This window comes from Syzygium oleosum, unplaced genomic scaffold (assembly GCF_021117445.2).
Source record: "Syzygium oleosum isolate NSW1041296 unplaced genomic scaffold, Sole_v2.1 Sole_v2.51, whole genome shotgun sequence".
NCBI lineage: Eukaryota > Viridiplantae > Streptophyta > Magnoliopsida > Myrtales > Myrtaceae > Syzygium > Syzygium oleosum.
In genome coordinates, this window is record NW_026607535.1 from 277290 (window position 1) to 301018 (window position 23729).

At 38.4% G+C, this 23729-nt stretch overlaps 3 protein-coding genes across 5 annotated transcripts in view; 1 reads left to right on the top strand and 2 right to left on the bottom strand.

Annotated features, from left to right (window-relative positions):
• The window catches only part of LOC115689618 (ubiquitin-NEDD8-like protein RUB2), a 91018-nt gene that overhangs the window by 2429 nt on the left and 64860 nt on the right, over positions 1-23729 (bottom strand). Inside the window, exon 2 of one of the 2 annotated variants that reach the window (XM_056307186.1) lies at positions 144-273. In XM_056307186.1, coding sequence (XP_056163161.1) covers positions 144-236 — 93 coding nt within the window. In that variant the 5' untranslated portion in view covers positions 237-273. Of the gene's footprint in view, positions 1-143; positions 346-23729 lie in introns of those variants that run through there. The other variant, XM_030615725.2, reaches the window with a different exon arrangement.
• LOC115689619 (uncharacterized) lies at positions 3702-5737 on the bottom strand. The gene is made up of 2 exons (XM_030615726.2): positions 5396-5737; positions 3702-4597 (listed from the first exon to the last, which is right to left on the bottom strand). The coding sequence occupies exons 1-2, from the start codon at positions 5609-5611 to the stop codon at positions 4064-4066; spliced, it is 750 nt and encodes a 249-aa protein (XP_030471586.1). The 5' UTR covers positions 5612-5737; the 3' UTR covers positions 3702-4063.
• LOC115689642 (uncharacterized) lies at positions 18969-22373 on the top strand. 2 transcript variants are annotated; one of them, XM_056307184.1, is made up of 9 exons: positions 18969-19248; positions 19330-19460; positions 19599-19684; positions 19784-19878; positions 20255-20351; positions 20982-21096; positions 21327-21484; positions 21598-21723; positions 21820-22373. In XM_056307184.1, the coding sequence occupies exons 1-9, from the start codon at positions 18980-18982 to the stop codon at positions 22051-22053; spliced, it is 1311 nt and encodes a 436-aa protein (XP_056163159.1). In that variant the 5' UTR covers positions 18969-18979; the 3' UTR covers positions 22054-22373. The 2 variants fall into 2 exon arrangements, with proteins under 2 accessions (XP_056163159.1, XP_030471622.2); XM_030615762.2 differs by having other exon boundaries at positions 18971-19248; positions 21327-21481.

The following is a 23729-nucleotide window of genomic DNA, read 5'->3' on the forward strand; positions in this document are numbered from 1 at the left end:
GATCCTAAGGGAAAAACCGACCAAGCAAAAATCTTTCACCAGAAGATGAGCAGGCACGAGAAACCGCGCGAGAGGCGAAAACCAGCGCGCTGCCGCGAAAACACGACCGGGAAACCGAAAGGAAAGAAGCGCGAATTACGGACCTGAATCTTGGCTTTGACATTGTCGATGGTGTCGCTGCTCTCGACCTCGAGCGTGATCGTCTTCCCCGTTAGGGTTTTCACGAAGATCTGCATCGTCCCCTGCCTTCCTCTCCTCCTCCTCCTCCTCCTCCTCCTCTCGGTCGCGAGCTGGTTCGCTCTGAGGTGCAGATTTGACTCCGACGACGGAGTGGGTGTGGAAATGCGTTGTGCGCTTCTCTGTATTTATTATTAAATTATCATTCTCACGAAGTATCAAAATTGAAAGAAATTATTAGATTTTGGGATAACGACACACATACTCCTTGAACTTTGATTCAATATGCAATACAATATAGTCTCTAAATTTTAGCCTAATGTTCAACGTGATCCCTGAAATTTTAATTTATTTAATGTGATATTCAATGTAGTCCCTGAACTATATGAAAATGCTTAATTCGATCTTTCCATTAATTTCAAATCAAAACAACATTGAACACTTTCATATAGTCAAAGGATTAGATTACACATGTAGCAAAAATTTAGGGCTTACATTGAACAAATTAAAAGTTCAGAGACTATATTGCACATTGAATTAAAGTTTAGGAATTACATTGAACAAATTAAAAGTTCAAGGACCACATTGCATATTGGATTAAAGTTCATAAATCACATGTGCCATTTTCCCTTAGATTTTCTTGATTTATATTGCCATTGTATTACCCGAAGAGATACAAATGCCTTATAATTGAATTCTTTTATCATAAAAAAAATTAATATTTTTCAATTTCGAATAAAACAAAAAGCATCGATTTGAACCACAAAATATTTTTGAAACTTATATTCTCTTTTATTGAGAAAGTAACTTTCACAAAAGTCTAAAGAACAGTAATCGAACTTAATGGCAGTACTTCTATTAGATATTTAATGGTGGAAGTTAGTTCTTTAGTAATCGAACATGAATGAATTGTTCATGCAAGACATTACCTTTGTGTCAGGCCTTCGATAGTAAATGAAAAAAAATCAACATAATCCCTGATATCAAAAGCGCAAGTAAAAAAAATTTTAAAAATGCAGTTCGCTATTTTTCGAAAAACTTATTTGTTTGGGAAAAGCTTTTTGAAATAATATGCTTTCAAATTCATAATTTTTTTTAAATTGTGATTAAATGTTACCCAAAAACAAATCCGAATGATTTTGGTGTAGTGAAATTTGAATAATGGCCGAAGGACAGCTTTGTTTTAAGAGCAATTAGTCCTTTAAGCAAAATTTTAATACTGGAAATAAATGTGATTAATAAATCAAAATTTTTTTCTCTATATTTATATCTTTTTTTAATATTGGGAAAGTCTCTGTATCTTTAATTTAAAAAAGGAAAATGGCCGAATGTAATGGCTGCTATTGCTGGGTCCCCTTCTTATTCCCTATTTGTGTTGGTGGTGCCATGTTTGTACTTTTTTATTTTTTGGTCAGATGCCATGTTTATACTTTACTAGCATAAAAAAAAGGGGAAAAATCGAAGAAATATTCTAATCCACTAAAGTAGTATATTATTTGCTTAGTTTCCACGCTATAACAGATATTCTTTTATTGGTCCCTGCAATTATAGATTTCGATTGCAGATCGAAAACTATTTTCGAAAAATTGTTTTCCAACATTTTGGTACTTTGATTACCGAAAGCTAATTGCTTTACGGACAACGTTTTCGATGAACCGAATACAACAAGATTAGATTGAGGGAAAATAATTTTTTCTTCTGACAAGAAGGAAATCACTAAAATAATTTCTATTGATATTTTTCTTTATTATGAAGTTTTCAATGAGATAAACGCACAGTAAACCCGAAACATAATTGCAACCAGGTTAATGGTTAGTCACCCCACAAAATTAAGTTTAGCACCAAGTTGTATTCAATGTAAATAATTTGGACCTGGTTTTGTTCTGATTCAAGTGAATTCAATACTGGCTCAAGTTAATTTTTTTTTTGCCAATAGGCATGCGGCTCTACTGATAAAGGGATTGGGGACGCTAATATTACAGATATGGGGTTCGACTCCCGTGCTGTGCAAGAGGCAAAGTAAAAATCAGAGAGTGAGGAAAGTTAGTAATATGACATACAAAAAAAAAAGCCAACTTTTATTAAAAGTTCACATCGTCTAGATTTGACTAGAGCTTCGCAATTTCAGTCACTTTGTTATTCGGCTATTTTTTTTTATCAAAAATTATTATATTCATTATTCAAAATAATACATGAAAAGTACATAAATAGCAAAGGCAAATCAAAGCAAGCAAAGCTCATAATACTGGAAAACAAAGTCAAACCCGAAAACAATGAGGATCAACGAAGCATCGCTAAGGTTAAGCACACTTTCGTTTCACAAAAAACGAATATGTCAAGCAAAGTAATTGGCTATTGCTTACTGTATCTCATATCTTTGTAACGCTTGGGTTCGCCTTCCTCTTACACTATCATCATAGAGAATGACAACCAAAACAAGTTGAATGAATATGGATTTAATATTTGGGAAAGCAAATCTTTGTGGTTTAGAGGCGCTAGAGTTCCTACGATCACCATTGAATTTGAAGGCAGAGGTTTTATACACGAACAAAGCATCGAGGCATCAAATCTCCAAAAACATATTTATTAAACTTCCAAATCTAAATCGGGAAAAGAGAGTTATCATATCTAGATCGGGAGACAAGAATTGAAAAAAAAAAAAAAAACCTAATGTAGGTAAGACTAGCTCAAACCCTCCCTACATGACTAAAGGTTGGAGAAGACATGGAGAGAGATAGGAGCTAGAGATTCTTCCTCTCCCAATCTAGATTTCAGAGTTTAATGATATACTTTCGGGGATTCAATATCTTGTGCTCTATTCATGTACAGGTTTTCTGCCTCCAGCTTTAATAATGATCTCATGAGCTCTAGCATATCACTGAATCTCTTCTGAATGTTAGATTCAATGGTGATCGTAAGAGTTCTAGTATCTCACTAAACTATGGAGATTTGCTCTTTCAAATGTTAAATTTATGTTTGTTCAATCTGTTTTGATTGTTTCCTTACGACGATGATTTAGAGGAAGTCTAACCTAGACGCACACCGTTAATTGGCAATGCCTTATTACTGAAGAAGGCTTTTCCCTCATCATTCACGAGGATACGAGATCCCGGCCACAGAGTCTTCGAGAAATGGATATTCTCACAATTCGATGTCAAATGGAGCCAATTTCTTTTGGTTAGCTTCAAAGCTGCCCAGCCAAACAAAGCTCTAAAGATTCGGCAACACACCCAAGCACCAAGATCAGTCCAGCTGGGTCCGATCATTTTCAGCCTAATTGGGCTAAGTTGATCTCCGACTACATCGTGGTACGTGTGACTCTCTCTCTCTCTCGATCTCACTCTCTCTTGATCTCGTTTGCGTGGTATACACGGTGGATGGAGGCGACGACGATCAGAGAAGAATCTGCGAAAAGACGAACAATGACTCTATCGCCTAAGAGCAACTGGGAAAAGCTTGATCACGAACTTAGAAGCCAATTCAAGTAGAAAGACACTAACGAGCAATCGGAGCACAAAAGGAACTTGAAAGTCATCCCAGTGATCTCACCCTAGAATGAACAAGTACAACTTTCTTTCGTCTCCTCCCATTCAGAAATTAACCGCACCGTTGTGAAATTCGCGGCAACTTACTATGCACTTATACATTGATACAACATTATGTATAACGAGTTCCAAATTAAAAAAAAGAAAGGAAAGGAAAAAGAGTCTGAATAAACACTCGCTCTATTATGAAATCCTATCACCCATGCTAAGCAGCACATGCTCAGAGGCTAAATTTACAGGCGCTACTGCACTAACCTCCCACTAAACATAAACAAATATATCTAAAGAAGACCCATCTCGTCCATCATTTACAATTTTAAACCTCGAGAACACGATCCTCCTCATATTGACATGTTGAGATCGATCCGAGGTCTCTTTAAGCCCGGCAATGGTACCATCATATCGCAACTCGGGCACTTTGGATTGCTCGTCGAGATCAACACATAGAGCAAGCAACTCGGGCATCCTGCAGCCACTGTGGTTGGCGACACATTGTCGTCGTTCGCCTCTCGGTGCTTTTCTCTGATTGAAGACGATGAGGACGAATTAGAAGGCGATAACGAAGATGATGGCGATGATCTCCAATAGGGCGGCACGCACTTCTTGATTGGTTCTCGCTCTGCTTTCTCTAGAGCCGACTTTACTTTGTCGAGAGTGCACACACTCTGGTAGCTGCAGGACGAAGGCAATGACGGCGACGACATCAACTTCAAGTCTAAGCAAGCATCATCAAAGAGGTTCAGCAAGGGTTTCGATGGTGAGGGCGGGAAGTTCAAGTCTTGGAGCTTGGCGAGCCTTTGGTCGGCTTGGCGCTTGGGATCAGACGAAGACAACGAACTCAGTGAATTGCACCTTTGAATGTAGATTTTTCCTGACTGAAAGAATGAACAAGTAACGCCTAATTATATATATCTCGGATCAATACGGACTAAAGACCAAAAAACCTTATCAGATCGTTCTCTCTTGAAAAGTAACAATCCTCCCTTGCTGACAGAAACGAGTATCAGGCAATGACATTGAAAGTTCAGACATCTTAGTATGGTATGAATAAGAAGAATTTAACAGGACCAAGCAGGTAAAGCAATCACCAAATTAAACCCAGAAAGAAATCGCCAAGCAAAAGGAGCCTCATGTATGGCTTCATCAACAGAAACACCAGATACACCAAGAACCTCGTCAAGAGACAGGGCAGATTTTCGGCTGAGAAGCCAAGGAAGAGTGGTCTCAACAAATGTTATGATCGAAAGCTGCGATCATTCCTTATCTGGCATCACAAATACTACTACAGTTCGCTCACGAATCATCTTTCTAAATGCCCCTCGGATTGACTAGTGTCATGTACATTGCCACCTGACTATTCATGAAGTCATCAAGAATTTCGGTCACTGCCAAAATTCACTACGATTTTGCCCTTCGAGTATACAAATACACAGCCTACAACACGATGAGTTGCAAAGACATGATTCTGCTCTGTTTCACAAACATAGCAGGGCATCGATCAGGAAGCCTCCTCGCGAACATATCGCAAAAATTGATAACATCGCAAAAATATCCAGAATTGCACAGACTGTTCTGTAATCCAATTGTTGTCTAGGCACGAGCCGTTCCTACAAATTAACCTGCGATTCGGGAAGAAGAAGAAGAAGAAGAAGAAGAGCCCGATTCCAACGAACCTTCAAATCGAGACGCTTCTCCCAGCCCGCGGGCACCTGCAAGTCGAGGTCGAGCTCGCGAGACTCGATCTCGTGCAGCCCGCCGAGCAAGTCGCGCGTGACGAGCGCCGCCGGCTTCTCGTTCCCGCCACCACCTCCGCCTCCCCTGACGTGCTTGCCCTCCTCCTTACTGAACCCGCTCATGTACCCGACCGTGGAGCTGACATCCGCAGCCATCTCCCTTCCCTTCTCGAGATTGTTGGGGCGAACAGAGGAGAAGGAGAAGGAGAAGAAGAAGAAGCAGAGGCAGAGGTTCAAAGCGAAGGAGGAGGAAGCAGAGGGCGATAGGAATTGAACTTTCGCAAGTCCATCAGTGAACAGACGGAGGTGGAGGGCCGTTATATAACGCCGGGGGAGGGAGGGAGGGCGGGGCAGAAATATCTTTTTTTATTTTTTGTTTCTCGATTTATTCGAATTTTTTATTCGTTTCTTTTTTTTTTATTTATATAATGGGAAAATTATGAAAGGGAAATAGATCCATTAAATGGTGTGGTTAATGTTTCATTTATGGTTGCGACATTAAATGGGGGGGAGGAGGGGGGAATGGAAGCCGAAGGAGGCAGAAAAAATGGACGAGGAATTTAAGGAGGGGAAGTTATGTGGAGTTATGGTCGTATTCAATGCCCATGTAGATAAATCCCAATCCCAACCAGTTATTTCATTGAATTGAATCATATGAAAAATCCTTCGTTAATAATATTTGACGAGTAATATTTTCCATCTATTCATTTCTATATTTTTCCGACCAAAAAAAGGATATAAATTAATGCTGAAAATAAAATATCGTATCGACTTAGATGGTGTTTGGGCCGATGCAGTGTTTTGTAATGCGGTAGACAAGCAACTAGAATGCCGAGGACGTAATTGTAGCATCGAGGGCCATTCGCCCTTTTGATATTTGTTTTTTTATGGACATTTTAATTTCCGAATGACATTTGATTATAACTTCATAAATGTTTTAGAAATCATCTTTCCGTATTTATTGGAAAAACACTCTTCATAAGTGAACTTTGGTCCAGCCATCGAATCCCAAGTGTCGAATATCTAAATTCGATTCTATCAACGATGCAAGAAAGTAATGGAAATTCGCACAACACAAAAATTTACATGGTTCAGCAGGGGAGATGTTCCGCCTATCTACGTCCACGGGGAGAAGAGATCCGTTTCACTAATAACGTAGAAAAGTGTACAGCCACTCTTTCTCACGCCTGCCTCTTTTTTAGAGATCCGTTTCGTCCTAAATATATATAGCAAAACCCTACATGGCACAAATTACAAAATTACCCACATAGCCTAAAATATTTAGCTTTCCCATTTAAATACTTCTATGACCAAACATAAAATGCCTCTGGCGGCTCGGGGGCGCTGCCCCCATGACCCCCGCCGGGGCGGCCCCCCCCGGACCCCCCCCCCGAAGCGGGACCCCCGTGCTGTCCAGTCGTCAGGGGACCTTTCGAAACCGCCTCATAATCTCTTGGATAACAAAATACAAGACATCAACCTCAACACCAAGACCAAGTGCTCTGTAGGGTATGGTCAAAGCAAGTTCGACTCGAGCACGCGCAAGCCCACCCGTAGAGCAAGTCTAACGGAGAGTAACTATGCCATCTTCCCAACGGTATGAATTATGCGAAAAATTGAGAAAAAAAGAGCAAAATATCAAAAGGCAATATCAGGATATATGTCATATTAAATTAATAAAAGGCTAAACGTGATCCATTATGGATCGTGTAAGCTACTTAATAAACAAAGATTGCTCCCGAGTTAAAAAAGAATTTATATTTTGAAATGTTTAATTAATACTCTGAGGCATTCTTTAGTAAAATCTCCGAATAAAATACGAGGGTCCATTTAGTTTAATCTTCGAAAATGTTGGGGAAAAAAAAGGGTTATTATAATTTTGCAATGTGCATGAATGTACCTTACCAATACATCGTCTAAACCTAGCACTGTTCTATGGACAAAACCCTCTTCCATCTCTGGTTTTAAATGCTGTTTGGCCGAGGAAGGTGCAAGAATTGAATAACCCCCGACTTTAATTTTCTCAACTTTCCAAAATGACTCGTCTTAAATTCACGATGACGATGCGCGAACGTCGACACGGAAGGGTGGACCTTCTTAATTAGTTTTTTTGAGGACTCGAATCGGAAGTGTGTTTCTGGTTGCGTTTTGCTGATCCGGATTCAATTCACGGTAGATTGACTTACCCTTCTTTAAATCAAAAGCATTCAAAACACTTGCTCTTCCTTCGTCACCTAATCCCTAAAGATGGAAAAAATTGCAATTTCGATTACCCTTTTTCCTCTCCTATTTGTAATCGCGCCATTTAGGCATTTATGGATCCGTCCATTTACAAGAATCCTTAACAATCCCATGAATCTCATTATCAAGTGATATCAAGAGGGTTAATCGTCGAATCGGTAAGAATGATTGAAACTTTGCTTACTAGGAGAAATATGAAGTCTTGATTTGATTCCCGCTCCATGTGATCCATTGAGTTAGAATATTAAGGAGATTGTTGAAGAGCGTCCATACAACACTTGTTAAGGGTCGTCGATTACGCTTTGGCGACATGATGTTCATATTCAAAACTTATTTATTTTTTTTGAAAGCATGTGGATATGCGTGTTTACTATTTAAGTAGCTTTAACGAGTACGCCTGAGGCACGAATTGGTAAGATTGGAATTTTTAATCGTGGGCATTGGAGTTTTAGACACACCTGTCGTGTCAAATCGACCAGGCAATGATGACGAAACTTGTGGGTCGTACCGGCTTTGATGTTAAGTTCTAAGTCCAATAGAGAGGGAGAGGGAGAGTATGAAGTAGCGTTCCAATCCCAATCCCATCTAATATTTTTTGCACAGAATGCAGTTGCGATGTATTAATGTCCAGAAAATAGCCTTCACCTACACTCCTGAAGGCTTCCACTCGCACACTCGAAGAGACTGCTGGACTGGCGTTAAAGAGGGTTGCTGCGATGTGGAGGAGGAGGATGACTCTAAATTGATGATGGCCCCTATTTATGGACACCAATTCATTGATGCACCGAACCTCCTACAATAAATAACACTTAATCCCCCGTTTGAATCCCGAGAAAAGTCCTTTAAGGATGATGACCTACCTCCACCTCGGACACATCATTGTATGTTGCGTATGATCCCGGTATAGTTTAGTACGCGTACATCACTGTTTGATATGGATGAGTGGTACCCGATTCACTTATAGATGATTTCATGATCCCCGTTGGAAGAACTCGAGTCGATCTATACCTGCATCGAGGGGGATCTTAGCCTCATGTCAAGGAGTTTTGTTAAGGGGTGCCTTGTAGTATCGGTTGAACATCTGAATAAGGATATCTTGTCATTCCCATGGCCCGAATGTTCTTGTGTTGTGCACAATCAGTGCATTGAATATGAAGATATTTTTTCTTTTAATCAGGCATGATGATTAAGTACCCTAAAGGCACTCATTAACAATATCTTGTACAAGATGCTAGCGTGATAACTCCGACCATGGTCTAGCAATAAAGGATGCCACGATATCAATTAAGAGGTGAATAAGTGAAAGCATTGATGGAAATTAAAAGTGCCGTATAAAGTAATTGTTTTCCCTTTTTTTATGCCAAAGTCAAGTCATGCATAGACTAAAATCAGGAAATAATTAACAATAGCGTCTTCTTGCAACTTCAGAAGCACTGTAAATGGTGAAATATAAACTATAAAATGAAAAAAAAAATATTTTAATATGAGTTCTTTTACATATGACTTCTTTTACAATTTCCTCTCTATTTTATGAAGAAAATCTTGCAAGTTAAAGTGTCCTTTCGGCAAAAGGTTAAAAATTATCTATTGCACTTTGTTGAAACAAGATCCCCATAGGAGCTCGAATGGCTCGATCATATAAACCAAACAAATCATAAGTTTTATTTCACACGCAAGTTAGAGAAACTGCATGCGCTACAAAAAGGTTAAACTCATTCCTTCAAAAGTATGATCAATGCACATTCGCCAAATTTATGTCTTATGGCGCATGGAATTACTATACTTTTTAACTTATTTCGAATGTACTAACAGTAAGTACATGTTTCTTTTTCTCATTTATAGTAAATCTTAACGTGCGCTCTTATTAATAGGTTCTTCATTTGATTTAATAACAGTTCAGTTATGTCGACAAGTGTGCTAAGGATGCTGTATTAAATATACAGAGTTTCCCAATTTTAATCAGTAACAATTTCGATTATATAACGAGATCTATTTTATCAAATTTATAGGCACGAAGAGGAAGCTGGAGCCGAAAGCCTTTTCCTGTTTTTCGATTTATGTTAGGCCATCAAAGACCAGAGCATTGAATCAACGTGGACTTTCGAAGAGGGCTGGGTTTGGGTTTTAATGATCCTCTTTATGGAGGCAGGAGGTTGAACGTTACCATGCACCTAACCATTTGAGCCCCTTCATGCTCTCTGATGTCTTCTTGAGGTGCAAGCCATGTGTTCCTTCCTATCTCTCTCCCACATTCAATTCCCTTTATCAATGCCTACGCAGTCGATTGATTTCTCTCCCTCCATTCAATTGTTCTGGGGAGTCTGTCTGCTGGGGGTCGTAGAGTTTAAAAGCGATATGGATTTTGTTGACCATTGTTCTCGAGCACTTGTTAAACATCTGAATCGCAAGAGGTTGTCATTTCTAAAGCATTGTTTTTCTCGTGTTATGCACATTCGGTTTATTGAAAATGTAAATATTTCTTTATTAGGTATGATTGATGAAGATGGTTAATAAGACCCTTATTATAAAAAGCTAAAATTACTCGAAATTAAGTTATCTAGATAAGAACTATGCGCAAAAGAGAAATGTGAAATTTCTACAAATTTTCATGTTCATAATGAAGAGTACATGAGACTACTTATATGTTTTACGGGATGATAGTTCAAAGTAATAAAAAATATTACAATATCAATTATAATTAATTAGGAAGATATCCAGAATCTCATAAATATCTCTAACATTCCCTTCAAACTCAAGGTAACTAGAAAGAAATCCACTAGAGCTAGGAGAAAAGAACTCATTCGAGTGGACGTGAAAGTGCCTTTGTGAAGATATCGGCAGTTTGATTAACAGATGAAGTAAAAACGAGTCATACAATGCCGTGAAGTATGTGATATCATATGAAATGACGGTCTATTTCAATATATTTGGTGTGCTCATGGAAAACATCATTTTGGCCTATTGGAATAGCATTCCGGTTCTCACAATAAATGACCATTTCACAATTATGACGGACTCCCATTTTTTCTAATAACTAGTGCAACAATAGTAATTTTGATGTCATATCAACAAAAACACGATATTTAGCTTTGGTGCTAGATCAAGCGATAACTATCTGTTTGTTGATATGCCGTGAGATGAGTGAACTTATAAAGATGTAGTAGCCTGTAGTGGAGTGATGATCAAAAGGGTCACTAGCGTAGTCAACATCGGATGATCAAAAGGATCACTAGCGAAGTCAACATCGGAGTAAGCCGTCAACTTTAAAATAGAGTGAGAAAAAACAAAGACCGTGAAATAAGGTACCCTTGACATAGTGAAGAATGTGAAGAACAATAGTAAAGTGAGTTGTACAAGGTGTCGTTGTGAACTGACTGGCAGTGTGAACAACATAAGCGATATCAAAACGAGTAACAAAAAAATATCAAGATTGCCAACTAATTATCAATAGAGTATGGGATTCGGAAAAGCAGTCCCATCTTTGTTGTCATATTTTGTATTTGTCTCCACGAGAGTTGTAGCAATCTTTTTATCACTGAATTCTGCTCGAGAAAGAAGATCGGTGACGTATTTAGCTTGAAAGATAATAGCCAGAGGAATTTGAAACAACCTCCAAACCTAGAAATAATTGAGTTGCCCAAGATATTTCATTTCAAACGGCTGAATGAGATAATTTTTGAGTTTTGTAATGCCGATATGATTATCGCTAGTAATAACCATGCCGTCTACATATAACAATAGTAGAATATATCCACGAGATGTTCACTACACAAAGAGAGCATTGTCATATGGATTAGATATAAAGCCAAGATGTTCCATGATGGAATTGAACTTGGAGTACCATGCACGAGGAGTCTAATTCGGTTCATATAATGTTCGATGTAATCAACACACTATGTTGTAGAGGTGGCCACGGGCGGTTTTGGCCAGAACGGATCGGAACCGGCCCGGTCAAACCCGGCCCGGCCCGTTGACGGGCCAGTTGAACCGGAACCGCCCGTGGCATACGGTCCGATTCCGGCCCGAAAATTTGAACCGGCCGGAACCACCGGTTCGGCCGGTTCTCGAAAAAAAAGCGCAAAGCAGCAGCGCGACGTTGCCATGGCAGCAACGGGCCAACGCCAAACGCCAAAAAAAAAAAAAAAAAAATTATCCGCAGCGGGGCTCGGCAGACGTGCGAGCCCCGTGCTGCGGGCTTGCGCTTGCGGCCCGTTGGGGCAACGGCTACGCCCCAACGGGCGTTTTTAATAAAAAAAAAACACATAACCGTTGCAATTTGCAACGGTTATGTGTTTTTTTTTAATTCTAAATTTCCTCCAATTTTTTCCTATAAATTCTCTCAAATTCTCACAATACACACACAATTCTCTCAAATTCTCTCCAATTCTCTTCTCTCAAGTCTCAAATTTTCTCAATACTCGAAATTCTCTCAAATTCTCTAAAATTCTCTCAATTTTCTCAATCCACGCAATTCTTTATTAATTCTCCCAATTAATCCGCTCAATGCTCTCAATCCATTCGAAAAATGGCAAGTGGAAGTCGAGTGCCAAGCGGCAAAGGTAAGAATATCGCGACGGAATCCCATCATTCTTTGATCCTCGTGAATATGCAGATTTTCAAGATGATGAAATCAAAATTTTTCACAATGTGGAGCGCGCCCCGACGCAAGAAAGTTTTCATCCTCCTGCTGAAATATCTACAACAAAGGAAGCGGAACGGGAATTTACATCGACATTTGGAATCACTTCACGAAAATGGAAAGGTTTGATATCGGTCAAAAAAGGTATGATATAATTTGTAAATATTGTGGAAAAATATATAAATATACAGGTGGACAAGGATATGGAACATTTAAACGACATCTTACGAGCAAACATCCAACCGAAACGGGAATCGATATCGGGCAACAACAAATTTCCGGGTACGTCAATCCTAACACTTCCCCTTTATTTCGTTTTAATGAAAAAACTTATAAGGAAGAATTAGGCAAATTTATTTCCGTTGAGCATTTAGCATTTAATTTTGGAGAAAGATTTGGTTTTAATGAATTTGTACAAAAAGCATGTGCTCCACAAGCAAAACGTGTTCCTAGAAATTCAATTAAACGAGTAATTAAAGATCTTTACAAAAATGGAAAAAATGATTTACAAAACTTTTTTATGCAATTTAATGGATGCGTGCATATAGGTAGTGATATTTGGAGTGATCATTGGCAAAATCATTCTTACATGGGCATAACATGTCATTGGATAGATGACGAGTGGACTATTCAAAAAAGAGTTATTGCATTTAGAGTTTTCGATGATCATCATACGGCAAATAATATTTATAGAATAATTAGGCAAGTTTTAGAAGAATATTATTTGCTTAACAAAATTTTTTCAATTGGTTTTGATAATGCCGCAGCAAATACCGCTTCAATTGCCGAGTTAGAAAATATTTGTAAACCCGCTTTTGGCGGAAAATTTTTTCACATTAGATGTGCTTGTCATGTTTTAAATTTATGTGTACAAGATGGTTTGAAAACTCCTGATATTTTTCTTCAACCAATAAAAACGGCGATTCAATTTTTATGGAAACATCCCAAAAAAATGAAAGAATGGGGTAGATTTTGTAGAGATAATGACAAAAAGCCAAAAAGATTTCCAAGAGATGTTCTAACTCGTTGGAAATCTACTTTCCACTTGCTTAGTGAATCTTTAGCATATAAAGATTTATTATGTGCATTCATTTCTAATAATATACCTGAGATTAATTTATACCCACAAGAGTGGCATATTTGCCAAAAAAATTTAGATCTTTTAAAGGTTTTTAATGATGCAACTTATACTTTGTCTGGTGTTTATTATCCTACTACACATTTATTTTTAGTAGAGTGTACTAATATTGTCGGAACTTTTGATGAATATGAAAATGATGTTGAATTACAACATACTATAGTTGCAATGAAAATGAAATGGCTTCATTATTATAGTGAAATTCCCATGATTTATTTAGTTGCTTGTGTTTTTGATCCGCGTTGCAAATTGGATGGCTTAAATGATTTTTTGCGTGCGTATTATCAATGTTTACATTATGATGTGACAAATGTTACAACCATAGTACGTGAGGTTAAAAACGTAGTAATAGAATTATATAATGAATTTTATACTAAATATAATTTAGGTGATATTAGATCTTCTCAATCTACGGAGATACAAAATGATAGTACAGGTAAAATTAGTAGAGGGTACCAACTTTTATTACATAGACAAAAAAAACAAAAGGGAGTAATAGGAAATATTTCTGAATTAGAGAGTTATCTAACCATTTTATTTGAGTTTCGAAGCGCGAAGGTGGTACAGATTTTTTATTTTGGATTGGTGGAAGAGGCACACAAGCCAATACCCAATCCTTTCTCTTATTGCAAAACAGATTTTTTCAACCCCTTGTTCCACAGTTGCGGTCGAACAAGCATTCAGTGCCGGAGGTAATATTTTGAACGAACATCGTTCAAGATTAGATCCAGAATCAGTGGAGATGCAAGCTTGTGTTGCGATTGGGCGAAGGCTCAATACTGGCAACAAGAGATAGATCGGAATAATGAATCCGAATTCTTTAACGACGGAGATACTACCGCTACCACTATCGGTCTTGGAACGGGTAGTGACGATTGAGGGTAAAAGAACTATTGGAGTTGGCAAATATTTCGGGAACTCTTGTTTCTCATACCGGGTACGCCCACGTGAGCTTAGGAAAATCGAAATATAATCCGACGATATGTGACCTCTGGTCCCCTGCGCACGGAATGCTTAGGTTTTGGGATAATTTTAGGATATATATATTGTACTCCTTTTTTTTTAAGATCGTTGTAACGAATTGTAATGTGCTTAATGATAATTTATTAAGTTGAAGCCCTCTCTTTCTCTCTTGTCTTTTTGTCCATAAATTTGAGTACAATTTACATTTTAATCACAATTTATATTGAATAATGTTCTATCACAAGAATAGTATTTTTTTAATTTTTTTTTCATTTCTGTTTTTCTTCTTTTTCTTTTCCTTTTCCTTTTCTGTTTTTCTTTTTTCTCTTTTGTCTTTTTTGCTTGTTTCTGTTTTTTAAAATTATAATTTATATTTTAATTTTTTTTTCTTCCTCCGCGGCCGGCCATGGCCGGGGCCGGCACGGAGGTCGGCGCCGGCCCCAGCTATGGCCGGCCGCGGAGGAAGAAAAAAAAAAAGAAAAGGAAAAGGAAAAGAAAAAAAACAGAAAAAAATAGGAACCGGCCCGGAACTGGCCGGTTCCGGTTCACACTTGGCCACGAACCGGAACCGCCGGTTCCGAACCGGAACCGGTCGGTTCCGAACCGTGGCCACCTCTACTATGTTGGAAGTAGGAGTGTAACTAGGAGGAGCTTCTATATTAAGGAAGCCATTTTTAACACTTATGTGGATAGAGGCCATCACTTAATAGTGGGAACAACAAAAAGACTTCGAACAAAAGTAGAACGTTCAACTAGAGCAAATGTCTTATCATAGTCAATGTCATACTCTTAAGTAAAGCCTTTTGCTACCACACGAGCTTTGTAGTGTTTTATCATTCCATCTACCTTTAATTTGATCTTACACAACTATTTACAACCCATAAGAGACTTTCTAGGAGGTAAATCAACCAAATCCTAAGCATGAGATTTGTCTTACGCTTGTAACTCATTTGCCATTACTTGCTACAAAAATCAAAATGATTAGTACGAGCTCCTCTATATGTTCAGGGCTCATGAAATAAAGCAATAATAAAATAACAATGAATATCACGAAGCCGAACAAAAGGTTGACTTACACGGTAAAATGACGAATAGGAGAAGAGGAAATGACCAAGGGTGGAAAATCCGTAGAAAGGACATGTTAGGTAGGGGTAAGCGGTTCTAGGTTCCTTACAGGTTCCATCTGGAATCTGAAACCTATCATCGGGTACATGTTTCTTATTTTTTTGAACTTGAAACCTACCAATTGAAACCTATAACGTAGAATCTATCATGTCACAGGTTCTAGAGTAGGTTCTAGGGTCTAACAGGTTCTTTTTTTTTTTTTTTCATTTTTAGGTAAACAAAACAAAAATAAACGCAACAATACTGGACAAACTTGTCATTCACCAAAGATAATACAAAATATTAGTTTTTCTAGCATTACGGTTCAAATAAATACAATTAAAATGAGAAGTCATTGCGTGAATCGATATTAGGGGTGAACGGTTTCATGTTATGTACAGATTCTACTTGGAACCTACCCAGAAGAATATGTTTCCCATTTTTTGGAACTTAAAACCTACCATGGACCTACTTATCACAGGTTCCATGGTCGGTTATGAGGTTTACTTAGGTTTTACTTGTATTATTAATTGAACAATTGCAGTAAATCATCAACTTTAATGACTATCACTTGCTGCTATGATCCATCGACCACAAAATATATTTAGACACACGAAAAATATGAAATATTAACAAGTCATAAATGAAATATCAGACTAGTGGTTCCAGATTATACATTCATCATCAACGTCATTAAACACTGCAGGATCATGCAAAGACATTGACCAAGAAAAAATATAAAAAACTTGTTTAGGTTTCAAGTTTCAGGTTCCAGGTTCCATCTACCTGGAACCTGGAACCTACCTGTGGAAACAGGTTTCCCAATTTTTGAAATATGGAATCTACTCTGCATACCTTAGAATCCAGAACCTACATGTTCCCATCGTTTAGGTTCTTAGGTTCCAAAAATGCTCACCCTTAATGTTAGGAGCTGCCGAAGTGGGATTAGCAGAGGTACCTGCATCAAAATTAGGAGAAGATAACTTTGAAGAGAAAGATACAAATGTGTCATTTTCTGGAAATAGATCCAGCCAAGGATTGATAATGAAGCAAAGAGTAGGAGATGATTTGAAAGGACAAAGCGATGAGAATATCTTATATTCCCAAAAGTAGCATAACAAGATGCGTGAAGACGATAAGAGACAGATCCTAACATCTATACCCTTTGGCGACGTTGTGAACTAGATCTAACTTCAGATAATATAATTTATATCCTATTTGGTGTTTGGGGTAACATAAAATTAGGAAATGTCCGGATATATCGAGCCCGAGCTCATGACATTCGAGCTCTATCGTCTCAGACCAATGCGAGCTCCGCCGTCTTATACCAACGCGATGGAGCGAACCTTCTTTCAATCACAAGAGTGCACAAATCGAATATGTGGAACAATGAATCCGATCAGATCGTAAATTAACTGGATTGAAGCTGACCGAGTAAGAATCCATGTTATGATTAAAAAAGAAACATACATCCTTGAATGTCATGACGCCGAGTTGAGGTGGAAGATGAATCATCGACATGATTTGAGATGGCAACTCTATATTCACCAAGTTCACGGTGCTAACTATATTTCAAAATCATGAAGGCAAATGATCAAGTTTTCTCTCTTGCTAAATTTGACATTCGTTAACTGATCTACCTTATCGATGTTGCTTTAACCTTTTTAAATTTCTTGTCATAGTTGAACCTTGTGACTTTGGAATGCTGCAATGAGCTCCTTTGCTGTTTAAGATTAATTGTATGAAGGTATCCGGTTTTATTACTGTGATTTACCAAATAGTGGATAAGATGTAGCAAAATCTCTGGATTTCGTATTTTATCCCATCCAGCTCTTTCTTGACTAGAAAACTAGACGACCAAACACATTTTTTATGCTTAATGCCGTACTCAAGGAAAGAACATGGACAAATATGAATTCTAACTTCATGTGTTCATTTGGAAGAGAATGGAAAAAACAAACATTGCCAAAGACTCGAAAAAGATTGTAGTTAGAAACAATGCCATACAAGTGCCCATTAGGAGAGATGTTAACTATAGTAGGTGATGGAGTACGATTGTTAGTGTATACAACAGTGTGAAAAGCATTTCTCCAAAACTATTCTGGACAATAGGTTAAGATTAGAATATGTGTATATTAGAGATATTTAGGATGGTGACGAGATTCTACGAGGTTGATATGGTGTTTATTTTCCAAAACAAGCCACCAAAAGCTCAAAGGATTTGGCTTGGCGTAGGCGCGTGAATCCCATTCGTCGTTGTGAGATTTCAGGATCTGGCTTGTTTGAGAGCGATAAGTTCGATGGTGGTATTGGTTTTTCGAAACAAGTGGCAAACATCGGAACATTATTGTCACTACCACCTCGTTAAAGTCTTAATGGCCGCTTCATTAGAAAAAGGCTCTATACCAAGATAAGAATCATGCACCAAAAAGAAAATTTGAAATTTTTGTAGATTTCAATGTACATAATGATAAGTACACGAGCCTATTTATAAGCTTACAGGATAACTACAGAAACACTACAATATCAATTACGATCAATAAAAAAATATCCAAAATCTCATAAATATCCTAAATGTCTCTAACATATCTAAATATAAAATGTTCAAAACATAATACTTCAAGAAATGGTGCCAATCAATGAATTGTGTCCGCCAACAGGAGTGTGGCCGTGCTGGTAAAGGGATTTGGGGAGTGGTGCTGGTTTTTCGAAACAAGCAACAGGAAACATCGGAACATTATTGTCACCACCACCTTGTTAAAGTCTCAATGGCCGCTTCATTAGAAAAACGGCTCTCTACCAAGATAAGAAATATGCGTAAAAGAGAAATATAAAATTTATGTATATTTCGATGTACATAATAAAGAGTATACGAGCCTACTTATAAGCTTATAAGATGACTAACGAAACATTACAATATGAATTACAATCAATAAGAAAATATCCAAAATCTCATAAATATCCTAAATGTCTCCAACATACCCAGATAAAATGCTCAAAAGATAATACTTCAAGAAAGGGTGCCAATCAACGAATTGTCCGCTTGACCATCTAGGCTCGAGAGGTCCAAAAGGCATTTGAGCAAGTCTGTACGTGCTTATACGAGAAAGGTCGATTTGTCCAACTTCATCCGGCCGTGCCTATACATTATCATGTAAAATCTAATGTTATGGGCGGGCTTGAGCTCCGCCTCGCTTGTTTTTTTTTTTTGGTCAGAAGCTCCGCCTCACTTAATAAGGCCATATTTCCCTCCATATATAGTTGGAGGAAATTTTTAGCCTTATGTCGAATTTATGATTAGTGGATTATAAACACGAATAAACGTCCATATTCATTGTGATTCAATGTGCATTTGAGGAATGTCCATAATTTATAAGGCAACAACCAGATATGGAAAAAAAAAAGTAGTGATCCAAAACGCTCGTGTATGTTCGAGGCTATGCACATGGTTATAAACAGCAAAAGAAAATCGTCGGTGCCTGGGAGTGACCGTGACGCGAGGATAAGGTGGAGTGCGAAGGTGAATATGAAGGAGATGCTATCGGCGGTCGCCAAGACATTCTCGCCGTCGCCGATTCGACAACTGTCTCACCTTGCTCAACGCTGCAACGCCGTCAACCTCGCCGAGGGCTTCCCGGATTTCCCGGCGCCTCCCCTCCTCAAGAGCGCGGCCGTCTCCGCCATCAACTCCGACTTCAACCAGTACAGGTGACGTCGGCCGCTGTCCATTTTTTCGTTACGTAATAACGTCGGCCACCTGTTTGATGGATTGCCGCTGTGAGTCAGCAGGCATGTGCAAGGGATTTGCGACCGCCTGGCCAAGATAGTGAAGGACACGCACGGTCTTGAGGTCGACCCGCTCACTGATATCGCCATTTGCTGCGGTCAAACCGAGGCTTTTGCTGCTGCTATCTTTTCCAGTACGTTTCTTTCTTTTTTCCTTTCATTCTTGTTTGGTCTGTCCCGTAGCTATATCAACATCCTTATTGGGTTGTCCCTGTAAACTAATCCCCTCTTGTATTGGCCGCCACACTAAGTACTGTTTTTGCTTGGGGCAGTAATAGACCCAGGTGATGAAGTCATACTGTTTGATCCTTCCTATGAGACGTACGATGCTTGCATCTCCATGGCTGGCGGAGTGCCGGTAAGTGTCTTTAGAATTATCCGTTCCTCATGGGCTTGATCGAAGCATAGGTTTCAATAATTCTGTGTAACCTCAAGAAAATGTGGGAATTCACGGCAGGTTTATGTGGCCCTCGACCCACCTCATTGGACTTTGGACAGTGAAAAATTCCTGAAGTCCTTCACAAGCAGATCTAAAGCTGTGGTATTAAACAGGTTGGCACAAATACTGAACCAATATTTTCATCTGTGCCTAGTATTCTGAAGTCTCAGCGTTAATGATTGGATATTCCATATAGCATTGGACTTTGAATTCAGAAATGGTGATTAAATAGTTGACCATGTTCTATAGTCTTTCTGGTGTATTCTTCATGTTGGCGACGCTTGTGTCCTGTCTTGAGCAATAAGTTTTTTGACAGAGGATACTGATATTCTATTAGCTAGCTCTACAATTGCACATAGTACACCCTCTTCTTTTGTCACTCTTTTTCCATATTTGAGAGTAATGTAGAACTGTCTATTATGTTACTTTGGATTATATCATCTACTGTGAGTTGGAAATGTACCAATATGTGTGATATTGGTGGAACAGTCCCCATAATCCGACTGGAAAAGTCTTCAACAAGGATGAGCTCGAAGTAATTGCTACAGCTTGCTGCACGAATGATTGCCTGGTTATCACAGATGAAGTATGAGGATGCTTTTACTATACCACAAGCATTAACTTGTGCAATCTATTTAAGGGAGTAGATATAAACTCATGTTTCACTGTCACCCTTTATTTTGGCTCTAAGTCGTCAATGTAGTTCTGAATGAAGATTCACTTAATTTTAGACATTTATTTCACATACCATTGTAGGAAATGATAGTAATGTAACATGGCAGCGACTACAGTAAATTACTCTTGTTTTACTGAAGAGACAATAACATAGGATGATCTTCCTTTAAAGTGATTGTCTTAGTCTGTTACCCGCATTTTGATTGGTGTGACTCATGACCGGCTGAAGAAACATAGGAGCAGTGACAATTGATCCTTTTCAAGTATCTTGCATACGTGCATCAACATATAAGATATTTCTCAGCATATAATTTCATCAACATGGTGCAATTGCCTATTGAGCTTATCAAACTCATTGCATTGAGCTAAGATGCATCCATCAGGCTGTTGCTCCCCCTCCCCACCTAGTTGTTTTAGTTTATTCCACTTTTTATTGTCTTGAGATTCCTTTTCAGTCGAATCATGGTCCCCAGAAGTGCTTTTACATGGAGGAGTTCACTATCCAAAGGCTGAATGTGTATAAAATGCCAAATGTTTTCAGGTGTATGAACACATAACATATGACAAGGCAAAACATATATCCCTCGCCTCTCTTCAAGGAATGCAGGAGAGGACAATAATTACTTCTTCGCTGTCAAAAACATTCAGTGTTACAGGTGATCTCCCAGTTCTGAGATGCAGTAATATTGTCCTTGTTGTTATGCAAACAACAATTGTGGGACAAAGCTTCCACCAAGAACTCCTAAATTCTTTTAAATCATCTTGTAAATATCCTTTTCATTTTCCGGCTATCTTCTATTCAATGACTTCCTCCGGTTGAAGGTGGACGTACTTTCTCAAACTCTTTAGCTGTTTGAAAGTTTGAAATGGGTATTTTGATGGACAGGCTGGAGGATTGGATGGGCAATTGCCCCTACTGCCATCGCATCGGCCATAAAGAACATACATGTCAGAATCACAGATTCGGCTCCAGCACCTTTCCAGGAGGCTGCGTTGACCGCTCTTGAAAGTCAGCCACAATATTTTGAATCACTGAGACAAGTAGTTAGAAATGCTTCTCTCTTGCTTTTAGTATAGTCTGAGACTGTAATCAGTTTAAAGCGCGTATGAGGATTTGTACTAAGCAATATCTGACTCTTATTCCCATTGGTGTTCAGGATTATGAACTACGAAGAGATTTCCTTGCTAAGATTCTGGCTGAAGTTGGTTTGCGCATTCGGTTTAAGGCCCAGGGTTCATTCTTTATATTTGCGGAGATTCCTGAGGAGTGCCTTCTGTCTGACGTATGCTGCTTTTTGTCACTATATTTTTTGCTAAAAGGCTGTTTGAAATCCGATATTAGTCGTCTTCAAATGGTAACAGTGCAATTGCAATTTCAGGTTGATTGTGTTAAAAAGCTGATAGAAGAGGCAGGGGTGGTTGGTGTACCAGGTTGTGGATTCTTCCACTCAAACAAACTAGTGGAGGTTGGTGCCGATATTTTCTATCATAAGAGATATATCAGGTTTGCTTTCTGTAAAAGTGATGATACATTGGCTGCTGCTGCACAAAATCTGCGAGAGTTCGTTAATAGAGCAGGTGCCTTTGATCGCAGCGAAAGTGTAGAGTGCTAATATGTCTGAAGCCTGCCAGTTGAGAATAGTAAAATAGAGCTATATTTTTCCAGTAGGAATGTCTCTTTTCTGAAGATCTACCAACCATTAAACACATGTACGGTGGAGCTCTTACTCATCTTAGTAGTAATCAGTCGCTATTCCTGTTTTAAATTTATATCTAGTATGCCAAAAATCACCTTAAGAAAGGAAATAAATGAGTATTTTGTAATATGGGTTTTTGTCAAGCCAGTATTGTTCTCTCCTGTCTGAGCTACAAGCCTACAAGTGCAGCAGGTGGCATTTTAAACTGAATTAAAAGTGTAGCAGTTCCTCTTGAACTGAATATAACTTCTCATGGGGTTTCACTTTTTTATCAGAAAGTAATGTACTAGAAGAGAGAAACCCAAAGAGCTTGAATTGCAAATTCAGGCCGGGTCTTAGTGGGTACAACACGCAATACATTAAAACAGAATGGCCCGTTTACAGATATTTTTGGCAACAGTGTTACTCATGGACTGATACAACTGTGGCTGTTTTATGGGGGGCAAACCCAAATAACTCTTTGCTTAAGGAATTTCTCTAATGATCTATGGAGTTTTGGTCTCGGAAAACTCACTGATTACTGTTTTTGATCAACAAAGGACTTACTAATTACTCTCTTTATGTAAATTAGCTTCAATTAGACAATTAATTAAACTGGTTCTTACAGGACTTAGCGGGGAATGTTCAAGACCTTCAAAACCTTGTTTCCGGTAGGTAGATTAAAACAGTGGGTCAAGCAGAAGATATTCGATGGCATAAGTTCTGATTTGTGTTTGGCCATGCTAGACGTTCTGACTATTTCTTTAAACCTGCAAGATTTTTCCTGTCACCGAGAGAGGTAGCTAAAAAACTTGGCCAGTTTAATTAATCACCTGTCTCGATCAATATTTTTAAATGGATATATGGTCTTTCCATAAGTTTAGGTAATAATTAGCAAATTGTTTAGTTTGATTTAGTCTTGGTTGAGAGACAAAACTGCAATTACGTATAATTTAACTGGGTTTGGTGGCAAACAAGTTTATAGCTGGGCTGTTGCAGTTGAGTCTCTGTCCACATCGGAGCAATTAAGCTTTGCTTTCTTCAATTGTCATTCAGATTTTCTTAAACCTCCCAATGTCGTCACACATAGTTGCGCTGAAAACTAAAAGATGGGAGCTTTCAAAATAATTGGAACCTAACGCCACGACCTGTTCTATTTCATTAGTTTATTTCTTTTAAGAAAAGATTATGACATGTTGCTGCTCAGTTTTTATATTAGACAGTGCTCATTGTTGAGTCATGGCATAGCTCTGGAGCAACACATCTGCGTTTCGCCAAACACAGAGAGAAGACTTCCTCCTCCTTGCATAACAAAATAACCAATGATCAATAAACTTGTTACCGCAAATTGTGGATCGAAACCTATACTAATGACCAAGTCATGCTTGTTTGATCATGAGTGAATTTGGTTCGCAGCTTGCTCAAAATCTCGGACGCCACCTACATAGACAGCAAACCAGTCAACCCATACATGTTGAGTTCGGGATCAAATTGTCCGGCTTCTTGATCTTGATCCCAAAACACAATCATGGTGAAAAGCTGCTGTGTTTCTTATTTTGTAGAGACCATTTTTTTTTTCACCTGATCTAGTTAAAGAGAAATAGACAACCAGA

Bases quoted from the DNA above. Each gene is read 5' to 3' on its own strand.
- LOC115689619 (XM_030615726.2), bottom strand. From the start codon at position 5,611: ATGGCTGCGGATGTCAGCTCCACGGTCGGGTACATGAGCGGGTTCAGT. The intron at 4,598-5,395 runs GTTCGTTGGAAT...TCATTCTTTCAG, and splicing joins AGAAGCGTCTCGATTTGAAG to TCAGGAAAAATCTACATTCA.
- LOC115689642 (XM_056307184.1), top strand. From the start codon at position 18,980: ATGCACATGGTTATAAACAGCAAAAGAAAATCGTCGGTGCCTGGGAGT. The intron at 19,461-19,598 runs GTACGTTTCTTT...TGCTTGGGGCAG, and splicing joins TGCTGCTGCTATCTTTTCCA to TAATAGACCCAGGTGATGAA. The intron at 21,097-21,326 runs GTGATCTCCCAG...TTTGATGGACAG, and splicing joins AAAAACATTCAGTGTTACAG to GCTGGAGGATTGGATGGGCA.